The sequence below is a fragment of the Delphinapterus leucas genome, chromosome 9 (genome assembly GCF_059928025.1).
Source record: "Delphinapterus leucas isolate spDelLeu-1000000601 "Yukka" chromosome 9, BTC_Dleu_Yukka2, whole genome shotgun sequence".
In the NCBI taxonomy this organism is placed as follows: domain Eukaryota; kingdom Metazoa; phylum Chordata; class Mammalia; order Artiodactyla; family Monodontidae; genus Delphinapterus; species Delphinapterus leucas.
In genome coordinates this window covers 51,651,404-51,674,973 of record NC_143137.1, presented here as the reverse complement: position 1 = coordinate 51,674,973, position 23,570 = coordinate 51,651,404, and the positions used below count along the sequence as shown (strand labels likewise).

The 23,570-nt window shown below is 34.6% G+C and overlaps 1 protein-coding gene and 1 pseudogene across 1 annotated transcript in view; both read left to right on the top strand.

Annotated features, from left to right (window-relative positions):
- The window catches only part of STK31 (serine/threonine kinase 31), an 88,715-nt gene extending 69,978 nt beyond the window's left edge, over positions 1-18,737 (top strand). Inside the window, 1 exon segment of the mRNA XM_022585071.2 lies at positions 16,771-18,737. Within this exon segment, the coding sequence (XP_022440779.2) occupies positions 16,771-16,998 (228 nt within the window). The 3' untranslated portion in view covers positions 16,999-18,737.
- Positions 17,241-23,322, top strand: LOC111182514 (tubulin alpha chain-like 3 pseudogene; annotated as a pseudogene).
- Positions 23,323-23,570: the final 248 nt, after the last annotated feature.

The window sequence follows — 23,570 nt, the reverse complement described above, 5'->3', positions numbered from 1 at the left end:
GTGTTTTACTACTTTTTATAAGTACCTGGTTGTATCTTTTCTTGGTCGTACATCTGTGTCATTCATACTGCTTTGATATATATATAGATATAGATATAGATATAGATAGATAGATAGATATAGATATACAGACAACCTATTTTGAGTATCTTCTGTATCAGGAATTGAACTAGGTGCTGCTTTATAGGATTACAGCATTGAAGGAGTTAATAATTTAGAAATGTGAACAAGTAACAACCAATATTTATATATAGAATATTAAGAAAGTACTCTGGAGGGAGCTGATCTTTAATTTGGCAGAAAAAAGGGGAGGGAAGAGGCTGTTCAAAAATGCCACCAAATAGTTATTTGAGGTGAATCTTCAATGTTGATCTTTTGAAATGGAATAGTCCCCAGTGTGACTAGATATTAAGGAGTTAAATATGGCAGTAACATGTCTATAAAAGTATAATGATACTGAGCTGCATGAGCTGCTTGTATATTTTGGAGATTAATCCTTAGTCAGTTGCTTCATTTGCAGATATTTTCTCCCATTCTGAGGATTGTCTTTTCATCTTGTTTATGGTTTCCTTTGCTGTGCAAAAGCTTTTAAGTTTCATTAGGTCCCATTTGTTTATTTTTGTTTTTATTTCCATTTCTCTAGGAGGTGGGTCAAAAAAGATCTTGCTGTGATTTATGTCATAGAGTGTTCTTCCTGTGTTTTCCTCTAAGAGTTTTATAGTGTCCGGTCTTACATTTAGGTCTTTAATCCATTTTGAGTTTATTTTTTGTGTATGGTGTTAGGGAGTGTTCTAATTTCATCCTTTTACATGTAGCTATCCAGTTTTCCTGGCACCACTTACTGAAGAGTCTGTCTTTTCTCCATTGTATACCCTTGCCTCCTTTATCAAAGATAAGGTGACCATATGTGCATGGGTTTATCTCTGGGCTTTCTATCCTGTTCCATTGATCTATATTTTCTGTTTTTGTGCCATATTGTCTTGATTACTACAGCTTTGTAGTGTAGTCTGAACTCAGGGAGCCTGATTCTTCCAGCTCCGTTTTTCTTTCTCAAGATTGCTTTGGCTATTCAGGGTCTTTTGTGTTTCCAAAGGATTAATCTTCAAAATATACATGCAGCTCAATATCAATAAAACAAACAACCCAATCCAAAAATGGGCAGAAGACTTAAATAGATGTTTCTCCAAAGAAGATATGCAGATTGCCAACAAACACATGAAAGGATGCTCAACTTTACTAATCATTAGAGAAATGCAAATCAAAACTACAATGAGGTATCACCTCACACCGGTCAGAATGGCCATCATCAAAAAAATCTGCAAACAATAAATGCTGGAGAGGGTGTGGAGAAAAGGGAACCCTCTTGCGTTGTTGGTGGGAATATAAATTGATATAGCCACTTTGGAGAATAGTATGGAGGTTCCTTATAAAACTAAAAATAGAACTACCATATGACCCAGCAATCTCACTATTGGACATATACCCTGAGAAAACCGTAATTCAAAAAGAGTCAAGTCCCACAATGTTCATTGCAGCACTATTTACAATAGCCAGGACATGGAAACAACCTAAGTGTCCATCGACAGATGAATAGATAAAGAAGATGTGGCACATATATACAATGGAATATTACTCAACCATAAAAAGAAATGAAATTGAGTTATTTGTGCTGAGGTGGATGGACCTAGAGTCTGTTATACAGAGTGAAGTAAGTCAGAGAGAGAAAAACAAATACCATATGCTAACACATATATATGAAATCTAAAAAAATAAAATGGTTCTGATGAACCTAGGGGAAGGGCAGGAATAAACACAGACGTAGAGAATGGACTTGAGGACTGGGGGAGCGGGAAGGGCAAGCTGGGACAAAGTGAGAGAGTAGCATTGACATATATACACTACCAAATGTAAAATAGATAGCTAGTGGGAAGCACCTGCATAGCCCAGGGAGATCAGCTCCGTGCTTTGTGACCACCTAGAGGGGTGGGTTAGGGAGGTCGGGAGGGAGACGCAAGAGGAAAGGGATATGGGGACATATGTATATGTATAGCTGATTCACTTTGTTATACAGCAGAAACTAACACAATATTGTAAAGCAATTATACTCCAATAAAGATGTTAAAAAAATCATAATGATCAGGCTGTAAAAGTTCTCTTGCCATTTTTTTTAAAAGAGACTATTTTATGTTCTACAACTGCTTTTATGGCTTTATTTTCTTAAGAGCAGTTTTAGATTCACAGCAAAAAGGAGAAGGTAGAGATTTCCCATAGGTTTCCTTCCTCCACATATGCACTTTATCCATTATCAACATCCCCTACCAGAGTTATACATTTGTTGCAACTGATACCTACATTGATACATCATTATTTCCTAAAGTCCATAGCTTAAATTAGGGTTCACTCTTGGTGTTGTACATTCTTACAGGTTTGAACACATGTATGATGCCATGTATCTACCATTATAATATCATACAGAGTATTTTCATTGCCCTAAAAATCCTCTGTGCTCTATCTTTTCATCTCTACTTTCTCCAAACACCTGGAGACTGATCTTTTTCCTGTCTTCATAATTTTGCCTTTTCCAGAATGTCATATAGTTGGAATCATACAGTATGTAGCCTCTTCATATTGGCTTTTTCCACTTAATCATATGCACGTAAGTTTCCTCTATGTCTTTTCGTGGCTTGATAGCTCATTTCTTTTTAGCCTTGATCCATTGTCTGAATGTTCCACTATTTATCTCTTCACCTACTGAAGGACAACTTGGTTGTTTCCAGGTTTTGACAATTATGAATAAAGCTTCAATAAACATCCATGTGCAGGTTTTTGTGTGGACATAAGTTTTTTATTTCCTTGGGTGAGTACCAAGGAGTGCAGTTGCTGGATTGTATGGTAATAATATATTTAAATAGTTTAGTTTTTAAAGAAATTGCCAAACTGTCTTCTAAGCTGTACTATTTTTGATTGCCGCTAGCAATGAGTAAGTGCTCCTGTTGCTCCACAGCCTTACTAGCATTCGGTCAGTGTTTTGAATTGTGGCCATTCTTATAGATGTGTACTAGTATCTCATTGTTTGAATTTACTTTTCCCTGGTGCCATGTGATGTGGAGCATCTTTTCATATGCTTATTTGCCACCTGTATATCTTCTTTGGTGAGGTATTTGGCAAGGTCTTTGGCACGTTTTTTAATCATGTTTTCTTATTGTTGAGTTTTAAGAGTTCTCTGTATATTGTGAATAACAGTCTTTTATCAGATACGTCTTTTGCAGATATTTTCTCACAATCTGTGGTTGTCTTCTAATTTTCTTGAATGTATCTTTTGCAGAACAAATTTTTAATTTTAATGCAGTCCAGTTTATTCTTTCCTTTCATGGATTGTGCTTTTGGTGTTGTATTTTGAAAATCGTTGCCAAACCCAGCTTCATCTATATTTTCTCCTATGTTTTCTAGGAGTTTTATAGTTTTGCATTTGACATTTAGGTCTGTGATCCTTTTTGAGTTAATTATTATGACAGGTATAAGATCTGTGTCTAGATTCATTTTTTTGCATGTGGATGTCTAGTTGTTCCAGTACCATTTGTTGAAAAGACTATCTTCTTCGTTGTATTGCCTTTTCTCCTTTGTCAAAGATCAAAGATCAGTCTGTGTTTATGTGGGTATGTTTTGTTCCACTGATCTATTTGCTTATTCTTTTACTCATACCACATAGTCTTGACTACTCTAGCTTTACAGTGAGTTTTGAAGTTGGATAGTAACAGTCCTTTAACTTTATTCTTTTCCTTTAATTTTGTATTGGCTATTATGGGGCTTTTGCCTCTCAATGTAAACATTAGAATCATTTTGTTGATATCCATAAAATGACTTGCTGGGATTTTGATTGAGATTGCATTGAATCTATAGATGAAGTTGGGAAGAATTGATATCTTGACAATGTTGTGTTTTTTTCCATGAGCATGGAATATCCATTTATTTAGTTCTTTAATGTCTTTCATCGGAGTTTTATAATTTTTTTCTCAAATAGATCCTGTACATATTTTGTTAGATTTCTACTCAAGTATTTAATATTGGAGGGTATAAATATAAATGGTATTGTGTTTTTAAATTCAAATTCTCCTTGTTCATTGCTGGTATATAGGAAGATGATTGAATTTTGTATATTAACCTTATGCCTACAAATTTTCTATAGTCACTCAACTAGTTCTAGGAGTTTTTTATTGGATGCTTTCATATTTTCTACATAGACAGTCATGTCATCTATGAACGAAGACAGTTTTATTTCTTCCTTCCAGCTGACATGACCTCATATTCTTTTGGTAGTTTGAACTGCAGTGAAGGAACACAGATAGTTTTGTTTAACTCTGTATGGTCCCTTATTTGACCAAAAAGTTTTTGTTTTGTAGTACCTACTATTATCCCATGAAATTAATTTTTTAAATAAATTTATCTATTTATTTTTTTTACTTTATTTTTGGCTGCATTGGGTCTTCATTGCTGCACGCGGGCTTTCTCTAGTTGCGGTGAGCAGGGGCTACTCTTCATTGCGGTGCGCAGGCTCTAGGCGCGCTGACTTCAGTAGTTGTGGCTCACAGACTCTAGAGTGCAAGCTCAGTAGTTGTGGCACACGGGCTTAGTTGCTCTGTGGCATGTGGGATCTTTCCGGATCAGGGCTCGAATCCGTGACCCCTGCCCTGGCAGGAGGATTCTTAACCACTATGCCACCAGGGAAGCCCATGAAATTAATTTTTAAGCACACATTAGGAATAATTATTAAGGAGTTTTGCCCCACTTCTTGGGCAGTAGTAAAAAACATTGGAGACAACTTTTGGGAGATTATGAAACTATTCATTACACCTACTGGCCATCTCTATAGAATGGAATAACGAAGAAGGTTGATAATGTTTTACATTTTTGAAAAGCGTATGATACAGAGTTTTTGCCATTAAAAAACTAGCAGTTACAGGTTACAGCTTCACCCAAAGCGAACACTTGAAACTCATGTTCTTTCAGGTTTGATAGAAAAATTACTGTGTAACAAATTATCCAGAAACTTAGTGATTTAACACACATTTATTGTCTTAAAAGTTTGTGAGCCAGGAGTGCAGCTTATTTGGATCCTCTACTTCATGTCCTTTCACAGGCTGCAGTCAAGTTGCTGGGTGGGCTATAGTCATCTTAAAGGTCGACTGAGGAAGGATCTGTTTCCAGGCTCACATAGTTGTTGGCAGAATTAGTTTCTCTCTAGTTGTTGACCAGAGCTTGCCGTATTTCCATCATGGCAACTTTTCTCATCAAAGTGCATAAGCAGAGAAAGTAGTAGAAAAGAGTCTGTTAGTTAGACATAAGTGACAGTTTTTCATAACCAGCTCATGGATGTGATATCCATCACTTTTCTTCTTTGTTAGAGGCATTTCACTAGGTCAAGCCTATACTCAAAGGGATGGGATAATGTAACAAAATGAATACTGGGAAGTAGGGCTGACTGGAGGACATCTTAGAGGTCTGCCTACAACAGGTTGTAATCTGTCAGCCATGTGCTAGACACTCTGCTAGGTGTATGTGTAAGGAAGATGAATAAACACAAGAAGTCTCTCTTTAATGTGGGTAGCTATGTGTGGACATTAAATTAGAAGAATACTTGGCATGTGCAGTATTTGCTTCTATCTGAGGCAGCCATTAGTGCTGGGAATGGTGTTGTCTTTACCCACATTTGTGATCCCGCATAGTTATCAAACAAATGAGGGAGCTCTTGTCTGGACATTGCAGGGCCCATGTCACAAATGGAGAGAAATCATGGAATTATGCAATGAAAGAGGTATGAGAGGATAATTAATTCACTTGTCCCCAGCCTCCTGGGAGAATTTCTTCAATAATATCCCTAACAGATGGCCTTCATTCTCTGCTTAAATACCTTTAAATTTGGAGCAACCCATTTCACTATTGTACAACTCTTATATTTATTATAAGGTTAGTTCCTTCAAATAGTTTTTCCTTCACATAACGTGTATGATGCAAAATTCAAGAGTTACAAGAGGAAGCACATGCTGTTAGAAATCTCTCTGTTTGTATTCCGTCAGCTATCCAAGTCCCTTCCCTAGAAACACTTGTTATTGCTAGTTTCTTGTGAATCTTTCTATAAAAGTCTGTGTATGTATCCTTTTAAAAATAGATAATTGTTTAATTAAGTTTTAAAAAATTTATATTTGGTCTGTAAGCTCAATAAAGCAGGGACTTTGTGTTATGCATCATTGTATCCCCAGTGTCTGTAGCACTGCTTTACACATAGTAGGACCTTAATAAATATTTTTGAATGAATAAATCTTGCTTTATTATATTTTTTCTGGTTAAATGATCTTCATCTGCTATTTCTTGGACCTGCCTTTTCCCTCCATTTCCCATTTATATTTTTAATCCTTCTCAAATCAATTTTTGTGTATGATACGAAGTTAAGGATCTAATTTTATCTTATTATATGTGGACAAATAGTTGACCCAGCACCATTTATTCAATAATCAGTCATTTCCCACTGATTAATAATGCCAGTCTATGCTGTATCAAATTTCCATTTATTCATGAATCTATTTTGGGCCTATTCTGTTCTTTGACTATTGATCCCTGTGCTGGCACTACACTATTTTAAATGTTGTATCTTTGTAGAGGGCTTTGGCTTTCCTTCCTCACATTTTTCTTTAACATTGCCTTGGCTATTCTTGTCACTTTATTTTTCCATATGAATTTTGGCACCAGCTTGTTAATAAGTCTTCTGAAAAACACTGTTGAGACTTTGAAAGTATATTGAATTTATAGGTTAATTTGAAGGAGAATTGCTATCTTAATGATACACTATTTTTGTGATTGGGAAAATAATAGCTCTCCATTTGTTTAGGACATTATTATTTTACTTTTATTGTATTGATTGTAAGATAGATTTTATTATTACTAATATTTTTTCTAAATAATTTCATAAGTAGTTTTAATTATATTCAAAGGTACATATATCATGTAGCAAAAATTGATTCTTTTTTTCATTTTTTAAAATTGGGGTATAATTAACATATAACATTATATTAGCTTTAAGCATTCAACATAATGGTTCAATATTTATATACATTGTGAAAATGCTCACCACGGTAAGTCTAGTTAACATCTATGACCATAACAGTTACAAAATTTTTTTTGTGTGTGTGATGAGAACTTTTAAGATCTACTCTTCTAATATAATACAAATATAAATACAATATTATTATTATTATTAAAGAAACGTTTATTTATTTATTTATTTTGGCTGCATTGGGTCTTTGTTGCTGTGCTTTGGCTTTCTTTAGTTGCGACGAGCAGGGGCTACTCTTCATTGCGGTGCGTGCGTTTCTCATTGCAGTGGCTTCTCCTGTTGCGGAGCATGGGCTCTAGGCGTGTGGGCTTCAGTAGTTGTGGCTTGCGGGCTCTAGGAGCACAGGCTCAGTAGTTGTGGCACATGGGCTTAGTTGCTTCGCAGCATATGGGATCTTCCTGGACCAGGTCTCGAACCTGTGTCCCCTGCATTGGCAGATGGATTCTTAACCACAGCGCCACCAGGGAAGTCCCAGTATTACTATTTTTTAAAACAATTTATTATCTCTGAAGTTAGGCTATTTCTCATAATCAAAGTCTTTTTATCATGGTTCATAGTTTTATTAGGAATATTTTAATTCCTTAGTGTTTTAATGTCCCTTATGTTAAATGAAATATGGCATGTCTTTCAGTGAAGTTTTATAATCATTTTTAAATAGCTTTATTGAGAAATAACTTAAACACCTTACAGTTCACCCATTTAAAGTTTACAACTCAATGATTTTTAGTATATTCAAAGATGCATGCAAACTATCACCACAGTCAGTTTTAGAACATTTCATTACCTCAAAAAGAAATTCCATATTCTTTAGTTATGGACACTCTGTCTCACTATCCAGCCACACAAGTCCTAAATGACCGCTAATGTACTATTTGTCTCTCTAGATTTTTTCTATTCTGGACATACATATGAATGGAATCATATGATATGTAAACTTTTATGATTGGCTTCGTTAATTTAGCATAATGTTTTCAAGGTTTATCCAAGTTTTAATGTGTATCAGTACTTACTCCTTTTAATGGCTGAATAATATTCCATTGTGTGGATTTACCACATTTTATTTATCCTTTTGTCTGTTAATAGACATTTGGGTTGTTTCTACCTTTTGGCTATTACGAATAATGCTGCTGTAAACATTGGTATACAGGTTTCTCTGCGGACATATGTTTTCATTTCTCTTGGGTGTGTACCTCAGAGTGGAATTTCTGGGTCAACCTGTAACTCTGTGTTTAGTTGTTTGAGGAACTGCCAGACTGTTTCCCAAAGTGGCTGCAATCATTTTAAATTTCCATCAGCAGTGTATCAGGCAAGGTTCCAAGTTTTCATCTTCCCCAACACTTGTTTTTTACCTGACTTTTTGCTTCTAGCCATCTTAGTAGGTGTGAAGTAGCATCTCGTTGTAGTTTCAATTTGCATTTCCCTGATGATTAACGATGTTGAGCATCTTTTCATTTCCTTATTGGCCGTTTGTATATATATATATTTCTTGGTGAAATGTCTATCAGAACCTCTGATCATTTTTAAATTGGGTTATCTTTATATTACTGAGTTGTAAGAGTTCCTTATATTGTAGATACAAGTCGTTTATTAGATATATGATTTGCAAATATTTTCTCCCATTCTGTGGGCTGCATTTTCACTTTATTTTTTTTGAGGTATATTTGATGTACAGTATTATGAGTTTCCAGGTGTACAACATAGTGATTCACAATTTTAAAGGTTATGTTCCATGTATAGCTATTATAAAATATTGGCCATATTTCCTGTGTTGTACAATATACCTTGTAGTTTATGTATTTTATACATAGTAGTTTGTAACTCTGAGTTCCCTACCACTATCTTGCCCCTCCTCCCTCCCCTCTCCAATAAACTGGTAACTACTAGTTTATTCTCTATATGTGTGATGCTGTTTCTTTTTTCTTATATTCACTAATTTTATTTTTTTAGATTCCACAAATAAGTGATATCATACAGTATTTGTCTTTCTCTGTCTGACTTGTTACACTTAGCATAATAACCTCCAAGCCCATCCATGTTATTGCAAATGGCAAAATTTCATTATTTTTTATGGCTGAGTAATATTCCATTGAATATATATACCACATCTTCTTTATCCATTCATATGTTAGTGGGCACTTATGTTGCTTCCATATATTGGCAATTGTAAATAATGCTGCTACAAACATTGGGGTGCATGTATCTTTTTGAATTGTTTTCATTTCTTTTGTATATATACACAGGAATGGAATTGCTAGATCGTATGGTAGTTCTATTTTTAGTTTTCCGAGGAACCTCCATACTGTTTTGCACAGTGGCTGTGCCAATTTACACTCCCACCAACAGTGTAGGAGGGTTCCCTTTTCTCTACACCCTCTCCAGCATTTGTTATTTGTGCTCTTTTTTTTTTTTTTTTATTTGTGCTCTTTTTGATGATGGCCATTCTGATGGGTGTGAGGTGATGTCTCGTTTTCATTTGCATTACTCTGATGATTAGTGATGTTGAGCAGCTTTTCATGGGCCTCTTGGCCATCTGTATGTCTTCTCTGGAAAAATGTCTTTTCAGGTCTTCTGCCCATTTTTAAAATGGGTTTGTTTTTTTGATGTTGAGATGTATGAGCTGTTTATTTATTTTGGATGTTAACCCCTTATCTGTCATATCATTTGTAAATATTTTCTCTCATTAAGTAGGTTGTCTTTTTATTTTGTCAATGATTTCCTCTGCTGTGCAAAAGCTTTTAAGTTTAATTAGGTCCTGTTTGCTTATTTTTGCTTTTATCTCCTTTGCTTTAGGAGATAGACCCAAAAAATATATTGCTGGGGTTTATGTCACAGAATGTTCTGCCTATGTTTTCCCCTAGGAGTTTAATGATTTCAGGTCTTACATTTAGGTCTTTAATCTATTTTGAATTTATTTTTGTATATGGTGTTAGAGAATGTTCTAATTCATTCTTTTACATGTAACTGACCAGTTTTCCAGCACCACTTATTGAAGAGACTGTCTTTTCTCCGTTGTATTTTTTTTTTTGCCTCCTTTGTAGATTAATTGATCATAGGTGCATAGGTTTATTTCTGGGCTCTCTATTCTGTTCCATTGACCTATGTCTTTGTTTTTTGTGCCATTACCATGCTGTTTTGATTACTGTGGCTTTGTAGTATAGTCTGAAGTCAGGGAGTGTGATACCTCCAGCTTTGTTCTTTTTTCACAAGATTGCTTTGGCAATTTGGGTTATTCTCTGGTTCCACATAAATTTTAGGATTATTTGTTACATTTCTGTGAAATACATCATAGGTGTTTTGATAGGGATTACATTTAATCTCTAGATTGCTTTAGGTAGTATGGTCATTTTAACAATATTAATTCTTACAGTCCAAAAACATAGTATATCTTTCCACTTCTTTGTATTATTTTCAGATTCCTTTATCAGAGTTTTATAGTTTTCAGAGTATAGGTCTTTCACCTCCTTGGTTAAGGTTATTTCAAGGTATTTCATTCTTTTTGATGTGGTTTTATTTATTTATTTTTAAAAGATTTATTATTTATTTATTTATTTTATTATTTTTGGCTGCATCAGGTCTTAGTTGCAGCACGTGGGATCTTTGTTGAGGCATGCGAGATCTTTTGTTGTGATGTGCTGCCTTCTCTCTTGTTGTGGTGTGCAGGTTCCAGAGTGCATGGGCTCTGTAGTTTGCGTCATGCAGGCTCTCTAGTTGAGGTGCACAAGCTCAGTAGTTGTGGCGCGTGGGCTTAGTTGCCCCGTGGCATGTGGGATCTTAGTTCCCTGACCCTCATCCCCTGCTTTGTAAGGCGATTCTTTACTACTGGACCACCCGGGAAGTCCCTGATGTGATTTTAAATGGGATTGTTCTCTTGCTTTATCTTTCTGATACTTCGTTACTAGTGTGTAGAAAATAAACAGATTTCTATATATTAATCCTGCATTTTTCAACTTTAATGAATTCCTTTATTAGTTCTAATAGTTTCTTGGTGGAGACTTTAGGGTTTTGTATATATAGTATTATGTCATTTGCAAATAGTGACAGTTTTATTTCTTCCCTTCCAATTTATGTCTTTTATTTCTTTTTCTTGTCTGATTACTATGGATAGGATTCCCAATACTATTGTAAATAGAAGTGGTGAGAGTGGTCATCCTTGTCTTGTTCCTGATTTTAGAAGAAAGGCTTTCAGCTTTTTACTATTGAGCATGATGTTAGCTGTGGATTTGTCATAAATGGCATTTATTACATTGAGATATGCTCCCTCTGTACAAACTCTGATGAGAGTTTTTATCCTGAATGGATGTTGAATTTTTGTCAGATGCTTTATCTGTGTCTGAGACGATCATGTGATTTTTATCCTTCCTTTTGTTAATCTGGTGTATCATAATGATTGGTTTGTAAATATTGAACCACCCTTCCATACCTGGAATAAATCCATCTTGATTACAGTATATGATCCTTTTTATATATTGTTGGATTTGGTTTGCTAGTATTTTATTGAGGATATTTGCATCTCTATTCATCAGAAATATTGGCCTGTAATTTTCTTTTTTCATAGAGTGTTTGTCTGGTTTTGGTATCAAGGCAGTGGTGGCCTTGTAGAATGAATTTGGGAGTGTTCCATCCTCTTCAAGTTTTTGGAATAGTTTGAGAAGGACAGGTATTACCTCTTCTTTGTATGTTTGGTGGAATTCACCTGTGAAGCTGTCTGCTCCTGGATTTTTGTATATGGGGAGTTTTTTAAATTACAGTTTCACTCCTGGTGATTAGTCTGTTTGGATTATCTATTTCTTCCCAACTCAGTCTTCCTAGGTTTTATGTTTCTAGATATTTGTCCATTTCTTCTAGTTGTCCAATTTACTGGCATAAAACTGTTTGTAGTATTCTGTTGTTTTTGTGTCTCTATGGTATTGGTTGTTATTTCTCCTCTTTCACTTCTCATTTTGTTTATTTGGGGCCTCTCCCTTTTCTTCTTCATGTACCTGGCTTAAGGTTTGTCAGTTTTGTTTATCTTTTCAAAAAACCATCTCTTGATTTCATTAATTATTTTTAAATTTTATTTATTTCCTCTCCGATATTTATTATTTCCTTCCTCTACTGACTTTGAGCTTCATTTGTTCTTTTTCTAATTCCTTTAGATTGTAGGTTAGGTTGTTTGAGATTTTTCTTGTTACTTGAGATAGGTCTTCATTGCCATAAGTGTCACTCTTAGAACTGCTTTTGTTACATCCCATAGATTTTGGAAAGTTTTGTTTCCATTTTCATTTCTCAAGTTATTCTTTGATTTCCTCTTTTATTCCTTGGTTTTTTAGTAGCATGTTGTTTAGTCTGCATATATTTGTACTTTCCCCATTATTTTTTCTGTAATTTTTTTCTAGTTTCTTTTGTGATTGGAGGAAATGCTAGATATAATTTCTGTCCTCTTAAATTTGTTGAGACTTGTTTTGTGGCCTAGCATGTGATCTGTCCTGGAGAATGTTCCATGTGCATTTGAAAAGCATGTATTTTGGTGATTTTGGATGGAATGTTCTGGAGATATTTCGTAAGTCTAACTGATAATATTGTATCATGTAAGACCACTGTGGCCTTCTTGGTTTTCTGTTTGGATGATCTGTCTGTCCATTGATGTAAGTGGGGTGTTAAAGTACTCTACTGTTACTGTATTGTTGTCAGTTTCTCCCGCCTTATATATTTAGGTGCTCCTGTGTGGAGTGCATATATGTTAATGAGTGTAATATCCTCTTTTTGTATTTATCCCTTTATCATTATATAATGCCTTTGTCTTTTGTTACAGAGTTTGTTTTAAAGTCTATTTTGTCTGATATGAGAGTTACTACCACCAGTTTTTTGTTGTTTCCATTTGCACGAAATACCGTTTTTCCATCCACTTACTTTCAGTCTGTGTGCTTCTTTAGCTCTGAAGTGAGCTCTGTGTAAGCAGTATACAGATGGGCCTTAATTTTTATCCAATCAGCTACTCTGTGTCTTTTGATTGGAGCATTTAGTCCATTGACACTTCAAGTAATTATTGATAGGTATGTACTTATTGCCATTTTGTTACTTTTTTTCTGGTTACTTTTGAAGTTCTTTTCTGTTTATTTCTTCTCTTTTTGTTTCTTCCCTTATGGTTTGATGATTTTCTTTAGTAGTTTGCTTGTGTTTCTTTCTTTCTAGTTTTTGTGTATCTGTTGAAGGTTTCTGATTTGTGGTTACCATGGCGTACATATATGCTGACCTATAACTATATCTACTTGTTTTAAACTGGTGGTTATTTAAGTTCAAACAGGTTCTAAAAGATCTATATTTTTACTTCCCTCCCCCACATTTTGTATGTTTTACGTCATATTTTACATCTTTGTGTTTATCCCTTAACTCTTTGTAGTCACAGTTGCTTTTATAATTTTTTGTCTTTTAATCTTTTTACTAGCTTACGTGGTTTATCCCCAGCCTTTACTATATATTTGCCTTTACTAATGGGATTTTTCCTTTCCTGTAGATTCTTTCTTCTTGTTACAGCCTTTTCTTTTCCATTTAGAGAAAACTCTTTAAGCTATGAGCTGTTAGCTTTTCTTATCTGAGAAGTTCCTTATCTCTCCCTCAATTCTAAATGATAATCTTGCTGGGTAGAGTATCCTAGGTTCAAGGTTTTCCCCTTTCATTACTCTGAATATGCTATTGCACTCCCTTCTGGCCTGAAAAATTTCTGCAGAAAAATAAGCTGATAGTCTTATGTGGGTTCCCTCATATGTGATGCTTTGTTTTTCTCTTGTTGCCTTTATAATTCTTTCTCTTTCTCTTTTGACATTTTAATTATGATACCTCTTGGTATGAGTCTGTTTGGGTTCATTTTGTTTAGGCCCCTCTGTGTTTCCTGTACCTGTATATCTGTTTCCTTCTTCAGGTTTGAGAAGTGTTCAGCCATAATTTCATCAAATACATTTTCAACTCAACTCATTTCACTTTCTCTTTTTTTTCTGGGACTCCTATAATGCAAATGTTGGTATGCTTCATAGTATCTCAAAGATCTCTTAAACTGTTCCATTCATTATCTCTTAAACGGTTCCATTCATTATTTAATTTTTCCATTCACTGCCTAGTGATTTTAGCATCATTTAGTGATGGTCCTCTAGATACTTCGTTTTGTTGAATACTGGTGATTTTCCAGTTCTGTTATTGCATCTTCTGTGTTTATTAATTGAAATGTTTTGATAAACTTTGTCTCAACAATTATTGGGTTACCCTACATTTTAGTTCGTTCGGGGAAAGAAATTTTAAGAAAAATTAGTTGGTGTCTTGGCAACCTCTAAAAGGTATCAGTCAAATTTTAAAATTTGGTTTTAATGGTATGATTATAGTCTTGTGGATTTAAACATATTTTAATGTGTCTCAATTTGTTGAAGTCATTTAAAAAAGTATTTTGCTCAAATTCTAATTTGTTGAGAACCCTATTCAAGATGGATCCTGTGACCTTTGTCACAAATTGAATTGTCTTTTATAACTTGCTATTTGCATAAGATGTCCCTTATTATCTTGTACATTCTTTGCCCAATGACTGGAATTAGCCATTTTCCCAAGGAAGCTGGTATCCTTTTAGCAGGAAATTTAGAGACAAAAATATGGGTTGCAAAGGTTGTTCATTGTTATTGGTTGTTATTGGTTGTTATTCATTTTTGTTTTAGAAAAAGAAAAATGAATGCACATTTTGTATAGGTATTTCCAAATAAAATTCAAGATTATAGGCTTTTTACTTAATTACAAATTCCCTCTTTCCTTTTATACTAATATTCATTTTTATGATATTAACAATTACATAATTGCTTCATCTTGAAATAAATTTGATAGTTTGAAAATAACAGTGATATTATTAGAAACAGTAAGGTTATTGAGTACACTTTAACATTTCTTTGAAGGTCTTTCTTTAGGATGTATCTCACTAGATCCTTATCCCACTACGATTGTATAGCCAAAATACTTGTTTTAAAGTCAGTTAAAATAATTTTCTGTGTGATTATGTTACCTGATACATAATTCATTTGTTTAATTTTGGTTTTGACATTTAGAGATTGCTTTTGTTTTTATTCTTTAGCTGTGTTTTATAATTTTACAATATTTTATAACTTGCGAGAGGGATAACCTTAAGGTAGAAATTTTTTGTCTATAGTTACTTTTGGGAATTCAGAAAACTTTTTTCCTAGTAATCAGATAATTTTATTTTATACATTTAGATTTTTGATACATTTGTAATTATCCTGGTGTTTGGTGTGAGGAATAGATCTGATTTTATTTTTTTTCCATTGGGTCCATTTGTCCCAGTACCTTTTATTAAAAAGTTATGCCCTTCTTCCATTAGAAATGTCATATTTCTTATAATAAAATTTTATTTGTACAAGAGTGTATTTTTAGTTTTTCTGTTTTGTTCCATTGGTGTGTTTATTCATATTCTTTTGCCATATTCCTTTAATTTACAGACTGTATGATATCTTTTAATACTTGGAAAGGCTAGTTTCTTCCTTATTGATATTTTTTATCAGAACTTTCATGTCTGTTCTCACTTACCACTCTTACAAAAGATCTATACAGTTAACTAATCTAGTTCGAAGGGGGAGAAACTGATTGTATGTTATTGGAATCAGGTAAAGCTTATAAATTAACTTAAAAATTGGCTCATTACTGATGAGATCCTTTTTGTCCAAGAACATGATATGATTTTCTACTTGTTCTAAATCTATTTTTGTGGCTTTCAAGAGTGTGTGCTAGTTTTTTTCATTTAGATTTTGTAATTTTTAGTCAAGTTTATACTTACTAAAGGTATTATCTTTAAATATGTTTAAAAACATATTCTGTAGAATTCAGTATGGGCATTGGCATTCATTCAGTTAGCAAATGTATACTGAATACCTGCTATATCCCTGACACTGTGCTTGTTGTTGGGGATGAGGTGAGAAACTAAGGTTTCTGGTCTTATGCATCTTAGAGTCTAATGAGGACACTACCAATAAATAGGTGATTTTTATTCAGTGTGAAATGTGCTCTGATTGGATTCATCATAGGGAGCAAGAAAAAAAGCATACCTTGGGAGGTGAAACTAGTGGAAGAGGAACATTATAATGTTATTTACAAGTGATAACACGAATAACATTCTTTGAAGTTGTGGTACCTAATAAAATCTGGCCTCTGTAATAATGATGATAATGTGTTAGGGGTGGTAGAAATGTTTCAAGAGGAGATCATTTCACAAATGAAACCAGAAGCAGTTGACAAAGTAAAGGTTAGGCTACCCTTCCAGACAGAGGAGCTTCAGTGTAAAATTTTCATAGTGTCAAATTCTGACTAGTGCCCTAAAAAAGAAGGAAAATATACAGTTTTTTTAAAAAAATTTCACTTGTTTTTGATCAATTTCAGTTGTGATTCTTTTCTTTTTCCTTTTATATTATTTCCCTGTAATTTGATTCCATTGTTTTAATACTGGATTAATCCCTTTCCAATAAAAGCTAGTTGAGTTTGGTAAAAATTTTTTAAAAACCTAAACAGGAGAAATTGATTTTAGCTCTGTATCATTGATTAAAAGTATTTTTGAATGGGATACTCCTTACTTATTACAAGTTTGTCCTTTCATTCATTTGGTTTGATTTTATTTTTGTTTTGTAACATCTTTTTTCTTACAGGATGATAATGTCAAATCCCTCCTCTGTAGCTTGATCTATTGTAGAAGTTCAGTGACTGCTGAGCAAGTTTTCAATGCTGAATGTTTCTTGCTACCAAAGGGGAAATCAACTCCAAACTCAGAAAAAGATACTGAATACACCCCCAAAAAAGAGGAAGAATAATTAAAGGTGGAGAACTTGGATAAAGATAAGGAAAAGACAAGATATGGTGAAGCCAGCTTTGATTGATTAATATTCTTTTGTTGTTGCAGATGTTCCTTTTTAAAAGTTTGTTTAGTTTGGTTAAATAAACAGAAAAAAATCTGGGAGTGTTCTGGAGCTAGTTGGGTGTGTCTTTGGTATTCCAGTTGTGAAAATAAAAGATGTTTGGTTATGCAAAAAAATTGTATACTTTGAAATTTCATTTAACTAGAGTTGTTAAGGAAGGATTTTCTGTCTGTAGTTACTTTTTGAAATTGTATAGTACGACTATGTTACTTGTAATAGGAAAGGTTATTAGATTGTTGGACAGCTCCTACACAGATTTTCAGTATGTAGGCCAGCTCATTATGAAGGGTAATACTTTTGTTTAACAGATGATAGTTGGCATATGCTTTGTACCCAGTTTTGGGAATATAAAGATAAGTTAAACGTGGTCCTTACACTTAAAAAGCACATAAATCTATTGAGAAAGTTAGAGATCTAAACAGATCTTCATAATACAGTATAGAATATCTAATGATAGTTCTGGACAGAGCTTTCATGTGATTACACAGGAGGGATACTCATCTTATGGAAGAGGGGTGTCATGGAAAGCTTTCTGGAGGAGATACTACCTTAGTTAAATCATAAAGGATGAGTAGTGAAGGTGAAGGACGATCAAGAGTATCTTACTAGCAGAGAAAGCATGATGAAAGCACTGAAGGGAGAAACAGTTTGTGTGTTTAATAGGGAATAGTCATATAGGTAGATGAGGGCTTTATAGGAAGTAATAAAATGCTCATACCTTATAATTTTATAGGAAATGTGGAGCCATTGAAGAATTTTAAGCAGCTTTAGCTCCCTCAAAATCTGTTAAGAGGTTAAGAGGTAGACTGATCAGAAGGATATTATGATAAAGTAGGTGAGCAGTGATGAAAATAAGATCTACAGAGGAGAAAGAAACAGTGATGAAACATACGGGTCCAATTTATGAAATAGTTAGGCAGTTCTGTCAGACTTGGTGATTGAAGCGTATGTAGACTAAAGTAATATGTTAGAGTCTCTAGATGCCTATTCAAAATCTAGTCTTTCTTTCTTCCTTAGTAGTAGATAGCAGTTTTATTCGGGGTGGCAGTGTACTTGGTTAAAAGACTACATTTAGCATCTTCTTTATTAGTTGAAGCTTTTTGACTAAATTTTTGCAAATAAGACTCCTTAAAAGGAGCTGACTTAGCTTGGAGATGTGCCCTTTCACCCTTACCCTTTCCTATTGCCTAGAAGTTAACGTGGTGGTTAGAATTTGAGCAGTCTTCTTGGATCATGAGGTGACCTTGAGGAAACTCATGAAACTAGGATGATGGAGCAGCAAGTTAGAAGGAGCTGATGTTCCTAATAATTCTGGAGGCTTTGTACTAGTCTCAAGATTTCATGTTATTTGAGAGAATAAACCCTTACATCAGAGTGTGGTCCCTATATCAGCAGCCTCAGTATCACCTGGAGGCTTATTTGAAATGCAGATTCTCAGCTCCACTCCAGATTTTTTAAATGAGAATCTCTGGGGTTGGGTGGAGCCTGGCAATCTGTGTTTTAACAAGCACTGTTAAGTCATTGTAATACATACTAAAGTAACTGTTGCCACACATTCAAGCTGTTGTTCCATTTTGGGTTTCTTGTTTTATAGCAGAACTCAGTTCTACCTGATTAAGTAATAAAGACACAGCAGTTAGGTTTAAAACAAACTTGGATAATTTAAAAGGGCAAAGAATAGATCACTTTACTTATACTCACTATTTTAAATAAAGAATTAGATTATCATTTTCCAAATGTGTTCTGCTGAATGAACACTAGTCCCTTGGGATGTTCATTACAAAAAGAATTCTGTGATTAGTTGTTTGGAAAATAATGAATGCTAAATTGGAGATTGATCATGCATATTAGAGGGTAAAGGTTCTAAAATGTTTTCCAGAAAGGAAACCTGTTTAGTTTCATTTAGCCAGCATATACCAAAATTGACAATGAGACCTCCATTTTTTCACATAATACCTAGCAACTTCTCTCTTGTGAAACTAGAGTTTCAGATTTTGTGGCATACCAAGTTAGATAGTACTTATTTTTATTTCTTGTTTTAAAATGGCAAGTATTAATGTGTGGCGGAAAGAGACAAATTCATGTGTCTCTTCAATGCCACAGATGTTTCTTGAGATATGTGTATATATGTGTAAGGGCAATACAGAGGCAAAAAAATGTGTTCACAGCCCTGTGAGCAGTCTGAGAATAATGCAGTATGTAATAAGCTACAAGAATGAAATGTATGTCTTCACAAAGAAGAGGAAGGGAAGAGTGGAATATGAGGTTGGGGGATAGCTGTTTGACTCATTTTAGAGGTGCAGTAGTATTCTGCTTACTTAGAACTGGAAAAAGGTATTCCATACAAAGGAAATTAAGAAAGCTCAAAGGGTAGATTTGGGAAAGGGCAAGAATTTGGCTGGAGTATAGGATATTCATGGAGTAGCTGAGAAAGCTTAAGAAGGTATTTTGGGGGCAGATCATAGAGGGTCATGAGTTGCTTATAAGAGATGGGACTCTATTATAAATTTATGAGCAGCTGAATCACACAGTCATGTTTATTTTAGAATAAAATAGCTAACTAGAGCGAATGATTTGGGAAGTAATGGAAATAAAGAAAAGTCAAGGATGGCATATTTCATTAAAGTGAGGCAAAGAAAACATCTTGTTTTAGATCAAAGTATTGAAAAGGAGAGAATTAAGAGTATAAACTGTTCCTCAAAAGAAATTTATGGGGAACCTCTGGTCCATTTCATAGATTTCATAGTATCAGTGCTAAGTCATTTCAGTGTATATTTAAATGTCAGTATTTGTTAAGTTTCCTTTTAGCATCTCTCTTTTAACTCAACAAATGACATGCTTTATCATTTCTTAGTTGTTAGTATAACCATATCTTCTGCCATCAAAACTACATGTGGAAGCAGTTCTGGAATGTAAGGACCTCTGAAGATCTACTCCTCCATAAAAGCAACAAGAACACTGGCAAAAATTGTCAAATGAAGCTAAGTTGCACATGAAAAGAATACAGACTTCACAGAATTAGTCCAGGAAAGTCACTAAGCAAACATCGTCATCGTCATCAATAACAACTAGCAATAACAATCTCTGTGTTGGTGTGTGGGGGGAATATGATTTTCAAAGTTGGAGATTGCTATGTTTAAAATGTCCAGTTCTGTGCAAAAAAAAGGTGAGGCATGAAACAGGAAAGTATGGTCTGTATGCAAGGAAAAAAAGCAACCAATAAAAACTGTCCTAGAGGAAGTTAGATGTGAGACTTTAAGTTCATAAAGACTTTATATCAACTATTAAAATATGTTCAAAGAACTAAAGGAAATCATTTCTAAGAATTAAAGGAAAGTGTGAGAATAATGTTTAACCAAATAGAGAATGCCAATAGAGAGATAGAAATTATAAGAAAGAACCAAATATAAATTAGGGAGCTGAAAAGTACAACAACCGGAATAAAAAAATCATGAAAGGGGCTCAACAGAAGATTTGAGTTAACAAAAGAAAAGATCTGTGAACTTAAAGGTAGGTCAATTTAAGTCATCTAGACTGAGGAACAGAAAGAAAAAAGAATGAAGAAAAATGAAGAGACTAAGAGGCCTATGAGACACCATCAAACATACCAACAGCATATAATGGGAGTCTTAGAAGGAGAGAAGAAAAAGGGACAGAAAGAATATTGAAGAAATAATGGCTGAAAAATTTCCAAATTTGACAAAAAACATAAATCTACATAATCAAGAAGCTCATCAAGTTCCAAGTAGGATAAACTCAAAGAGACTCACAACTAGACACATCATAATCAAACTACTGAAAGCTAAAACCAAGGACAGAATCTTGAAAGTAGCAAGAGAGAAATGATTTACTGACTACAAGGCATCCTCAGTAAGAGCAACATCTGATTTTTCATCAGAAATAAATGGAGGCTAGAATTCAGTTGGATGATGTATTCAAAGCATTAAAAGAAAGAAAGCCTTGTCAAACAAGAATTGTATATCCAGCAAAAATGAAGGAGTTATTAAGATTTAGATTTATGATGTTAAGCCATTCCTAGATAAACAGAATTTGTTACTGGAATATCTGCCCTACAAAAACAAAAAAGGGGTCTTTCAGGCTGAAATGAAAGCACACTAGATGGTAACTTCAGTTCACACACAAAAACAAAGAGCACTGGTTAAGGAAAATGCATGGGTAAATATAAAACACAGTATTAATGTATTTTTGTTTGTAACTCTTTTCTTCTATCTCATTTAAAAGAAAACTGCATAAAGCATTAATTAGAAGACTGTGTTAATAACCTTATAATGTGGAAAGATGTAATTTTTCTGACAAAGGAGAGGGGAGAAAATGGAGGATATTGGAGCAAAGTTTTTGTTTGCTATTGAAGTTAAGTTGGTATTAATCCAAACTAGATTGATTTAAGTTAAGATCTTAATTGTAATAACTGGTGCAACCATTAAGAAAATCAGAAGTATGGTTCATTAAGAAAATCAGAAGTATGGTAGAGGAAACAACAAAGGAATGGTACACTAGAAATACCTAACAATAAAGAAGACAGTGGTGGAGATACAGAGAAAGAAGATACAAGACATACAGAAAACAAACAGCAGAATGAAAGCTGTAAATCTGCTATAGTAATTACATTAAGTACAAGTGTATTAAATTTTCCAGTCAAAAGATAGAAACTGGAAAAATATATTTTAAAATATCAAATTATGTGCTGTCTATAAGACATGCAGTTTTAATGCCATAACCACAGAGTGGTGTTGACACCTTCAGATCAGCATGAGGGAGTGAGTGCCTTTGCATTCATATTGGCCAAGCTGACATCTAGATTGAGGGCACGTGCTGGAAACTCTGTTGCCTAGAGTATGGAATTCAGCCAGATGGCGTCATTCTTGGCAGTAAAAAGGATCAGTAGGAAAATGCTAAAATAGAGCATATGAATGCATCTTTTGTGAGACAAGAGCTGGGAATCATGTGCCCAGAGCACTCTTCCCAACCTGGAACCAACTGTTAGAGATGGGATTCATACAGGGAAGTACCAGTCACTCTTTTACCCAGAGCAGCATGTTAGCAGAAAGGAGGGTAGTGGGAACAACTATGTCTGAGGTCACTATGGGGTCAGAGATTGTCTGCCTTCGACTAGAGAGCGTCAGAAAGCTGGCAGAACAGTTTCTGACTTTCTGAAGCTTTGGAGGAAGCATTGAATCAGGATTTACATCTCTCTTAATAGAGTGGCTCATGATAGAATGTAGCAGGAAGACTAAATTGAGTTATCTGTATATTCAGCCTTCAGTATCTTCACTGCTGTAGAGTCTTACAGCTCTAAGAGCACACAGACTGTAGCTGCATGGTGGACAATGAAGCCATCTGTGACATATGCCATCATATGCTTGGTGTATAATGCTACCTCTTCTGTTAGCGTTAATAGGCTGACGGGTCTTCTGTTACTGCTTGCTTCTGGTTTGAAGGGCCTTTGAATGGGTACCTAATTGAATTCCAGAACAAATTAGTGCCTTATCTGAGAATATATTTCCCCATGACAACCCTTTCCCCCATCATGTCTGCTGACAGAACCTACCAGGAGCAGCTGTTCATTTCAGACATCACTACTGCTTGCTTTGAGTTCTCCAACCAGCTGGTTAAGTGTGATCCTCAACTTGGGAAGTACATGGCCTGCTACCTGCTATACAAAGGGGATGTTGTTCCCAAGGGTGTGAATGCAACAGTTGCAGCCATAAAGTCAAGGAGCTCTGTTCAGTTTATAGATTGGCTTCCAAATGGTTTCAAGGTGGCCATCAACAATCAGCCATCCGTGGTGATGCCAGGAGTTAACCTGGCTGAAGTCCAGAAGGCTATCTGCATGCTGAGCAACAGCACAGCAATTGTGAAGGCCTTAACCCTACTAGACCACAGGTTTGACCGCATGTATGCCAAGAGGGCGTTTCTACACCGGTATATCAGAAGAGGTGTGGGAGTTCTCACACACCAGGGGAAGATTTGGCAGCCTTAGAGAAGGATTGTAAGCAAGTGGGGTAAAGTTTCTGATGCAAATATGATTGGTTAAAAAAATGAATAAGCTAAAGTGTTATGCTTTCTTTTTAAGACATTATACAGTTAGTAGGTACAGCTTCCTTGATTAGAAGAAAAAATAAATTAGGCAAGACCCTAAATTTCACACTATATCAGATGGCTCAATATTAACAATGAGCACATATTTCCTTGTCTATCAGTGATATTCAGCACTACTACCTGTGACCCTTCTAAGGTTTGGGGTCCTTTGAACTACTGGATCACTTTGTGTGTGTGTGTGTGTGAGAAGGAGAGAGAGAGAATGGAAACCTGGCTTTATCCTTTGCTTTTTAAACAGACTATGAAATCCTGTGCAACGTTTATACATTTCCTTTCCTGTACATGAGGTAGAAAACTGCACATATAGTTTATTAATGTCATTTCCATATATATATATAAAATATATACAGTATATATTACATTGATTAAAGAATTAGAATTTTTTTAAAGGACGCAATTTAGTTTCAAAGATA